This window comes from Malurus melanocephalus, unplaced genomic scaffold, assembly GCF_030028575.1.
Source record: "Malurus melanocephalus ecotype Western Australia unplaced genomic scaffold, MMel_1.1 scaffold_1308, whole genome shotgun sequence".
Lineage (NCBI taxonomy): Eukaryota > Metazoa > Chordata > Aves > Passeriformes > Maluridae > Malurus > Malurus melanocephalus.
Genome location: NW_026624540.1, coordinates 2311 through 4992, shown reverse-complemented (window position 1 = coordinate 4992; position 2682 = coordinate 2311). Strand labels below are relative to the sequence as shown.

The following is a 2682-nucleotide window of genomic DNA, read 5'->3' as shown; positions in this document are numbered from 1 at the left end:
CCGGTGCTCCCCGGGGCCGGGGCTCAGCCTGGGGCTGCGCTGGGCTCCGAGGCGGTGCCCACTGGGCACGTTGGGAGCAGTTGAGCAATTGCCTTTATCACCCATAAAAGTCACTCMGAGGGAGCACGGCGAGCTCGGCGCTGATTCACGGCTCATGATCCTCCCGTAAAATACGAGGAGGCATCAACATCTGATAATTACCCCATAAACATCAGTCAGAGCCTCTGCCTGGCCCTGCCGGGGCAGCTCGGCTGGGATTCGTTCCAGGGGGATCAAACAGCACCTCCTGGGGGATGGGACAGCCCTGGAGAGCTCCGGGCCCGGGGGGACAGCAGGGAGACAGAGAGAGGAAAGGGAGGGAGGGAGGAGAAAATGGTGGATTGAAGCCGTGCCTGGGATTTCTGGTGGTGCTGCTCCGTGTCCTGGTGGGGCCAGCTCGCCCTGTGACCTCCTTGTTCCCTGGCAGTGTTTCCCACATGGGAATGACAAATTCTGGGAGAGGAGGAGGAGGAGGAGGAGGGAGGGCAGCTCCAGAGTTAGCCCTGGGATGGAGGAAGCCTGAGGGCAGAGGGTTCAGAGTGGGAATTACACTCAGGGTTTGACTGTCAGGAGGGAAATGAGGAAAGGGGAAAGTTACAGTTCATTCAGTGCCTCTTTCTGAGCTGTTAAATTGTGGTTACAGCCCATAAAAAGGGGCTGCACTTCTGYCCTGGGAACATGTCCTGTCATTAGAGCCCTTCTCACCTCCCTGGCCCAAACCTCCCTGTGACTGTGCTGCCGTTTCCTCCTTYCCCTCCCAGTTCCTGGCCCTGGACACGCAGATGCTGATGGGGAACCGCCGCTACTCGCTGAGCCCCGAGGAATACATCTTTGGAGCCCTCAACATCTACCTGGACATCATCTACATCTTCTCCTTCTTCCTGCAGTTCTTTGGCTCCAGYCAGGAGTGAGGGCAGCGGGGCAGGATCGTCCCCGTGCTGCCAGATGCGAGGGGTTACATGGCAGAGCAGAGGTTAAAGGGTTCCAAAGCACCGACCCGACCCAGTCCCTCCCTTTCTGGTCCATCCAACGCGCCGAGGAGCGCTGGGCTCCTCCCGCAGCTTTGTACATTTGCTGTCAGGCCTTTGTGACCCAGAGAGCAAAGCAGGGCTTCAGTGTCGTGTCCCTTCTGCTGCCCCTCTCCCGCCCAGCCCAAACCAGTCCAGACACTGGGGGAAGGAGAGCGGGACCCTCCCGGCCCCAGTGGCTGCTGGAGGTGCCCTCTGAGTCCTGCCCGGCATGAGGTGAAAGTGCTGAGACAGAGTGGAGAATTTGGTCAGATCCTGCAGGAAAAGCAGCTGAGCCAAGGGGAAAGGTGTGGGGAATCCTTGCAGTGCCCTGTTCTCCACGTTCCTTTGGTGGCCTCTGCGCTGTTCCCGGTGGTTCCTGCTGTTGGAAACGTGGGCTGTGGGGTCACGTAGCTGATTGTGGTGCTCCAGGCACAAGGAACCTGTTTGTTTGGGACGTGCAGCTCTCTGAGGCCATCCCTGGTGCCACTGCAGGAAGAATTCCCCTGGATCCTGGCCCTGGGGCTGAGCGTGTCCCTTTCCCTTTCCCTTTCCCTTTCCCTTTCCCTTTCCCTTTCCCTTTCCCTTCCCTTCCCTTCCCCAGGGTTCAGCAGGATCCACGGGCCTCCTCCCACCCAGGGAATGTTCTTGGATTGTGGCTCCCCACCGGGGTGGGATTGGGATCCCAAGGAAGGGACATTGCCAGGAACTGGCAGAGAAGAGATGGAGGTGGCTGAATTCCCCCAAAATGCTGGGAAACGCAATTCCATGTGGAAAACGGGCTGGGATCCTGTGACCCACCCCAAGGATCTGGCACTATCACAGAATTATCTTGGTTGCTCCAAATTAACGCTCCTAAGGGAATTTCCCCAGGGATTGAGGCCGTTGGAACAGCCGTGTCCCCTGTCCCTGTTGAACAGCAGTGTCCCTGTCCCTGTTGAACAGCAGTGTCCCTGTCCCTGTTGAACAGCAATGTCCCCTGTCCCTCTTGGACCAGCACTGTCCCCTGTCCCTGTTGAACAGCAGTGTCCCCTGTCCCTGTTGAACAGCAGAGTCCCTGTCTCTGTTGTACCAGCTGTGTCCCCTGTCCCTGTTGAACAGCACTGTCCCCTGTCCCTGTTGTACCAGCAGTGTCCCTGTCCCTGTTGAACAGCAGTGTCCCTGTCCCTGTTGAACAGCAGTGTCCCCTCTGTTAGAACAGCACTGTCCCCTGTCCCTGTTGTACCAGCAGTGTCCCCTGTCCCTCTTGGACCAGCACTGTCCCCTGTCCCTGTTAGAACAGCAGTGTCCCCTCTCTCTGTTGTACCAGCAGTGTCCCCTCTGTTAGAACAGCACTGTCCCCTGTCCCTGTTGAACAGCACTGTCCCTGTCCCTGTTGTACCAGCACTGTCCCCTGTCCCTGTTGGACCAGCAATGTCCCTGTCCCTGTTGAACAGCAGTGTCCCTGTCCCTGTTGAACAGCAGTGTCCCCATCCCTGTTGAACAGCAGTGTCCCCATCCCTGTTGAACAGCAGTGTCCCCTGTCTCTGTTGTACCAGCTGTGTCCCCTCTGTTGACCAGCAGTGTCCCCTCTCTCTGTTGTACCAGCACTGTCCCCGTTGAACAGCACTGTCCCCATCCCTGTTGTACCAGCAGT

At 58.2% G+C, this 2682-nt stretch overlaps 1 protein-coding gene across 1 annotated transcript in view; it reads left to right on the top strand.

The window, feature by feature from the left end:
* Positions 1-2108, top strand: part of FAIM2 (Fas apoptotic inhibitory molecule 2) — a 25552-nt gene extending 23444 nt beyond the window's left edge. Inside the window, exon 9 of the mRNA XM_057387695.1 lies at positions 801-2108. Coding sequence (XP_057243678.1) covers positions 801-950 — 150 coding nt within the window. The 3' untranslated portion in view covers positions 951-2108. The remainder of the gene's footprint in view (positions 1-800) is intronic.
* The last annotated feature ends 574 nt before the right edge of the window (positions 2109-2682 follow it).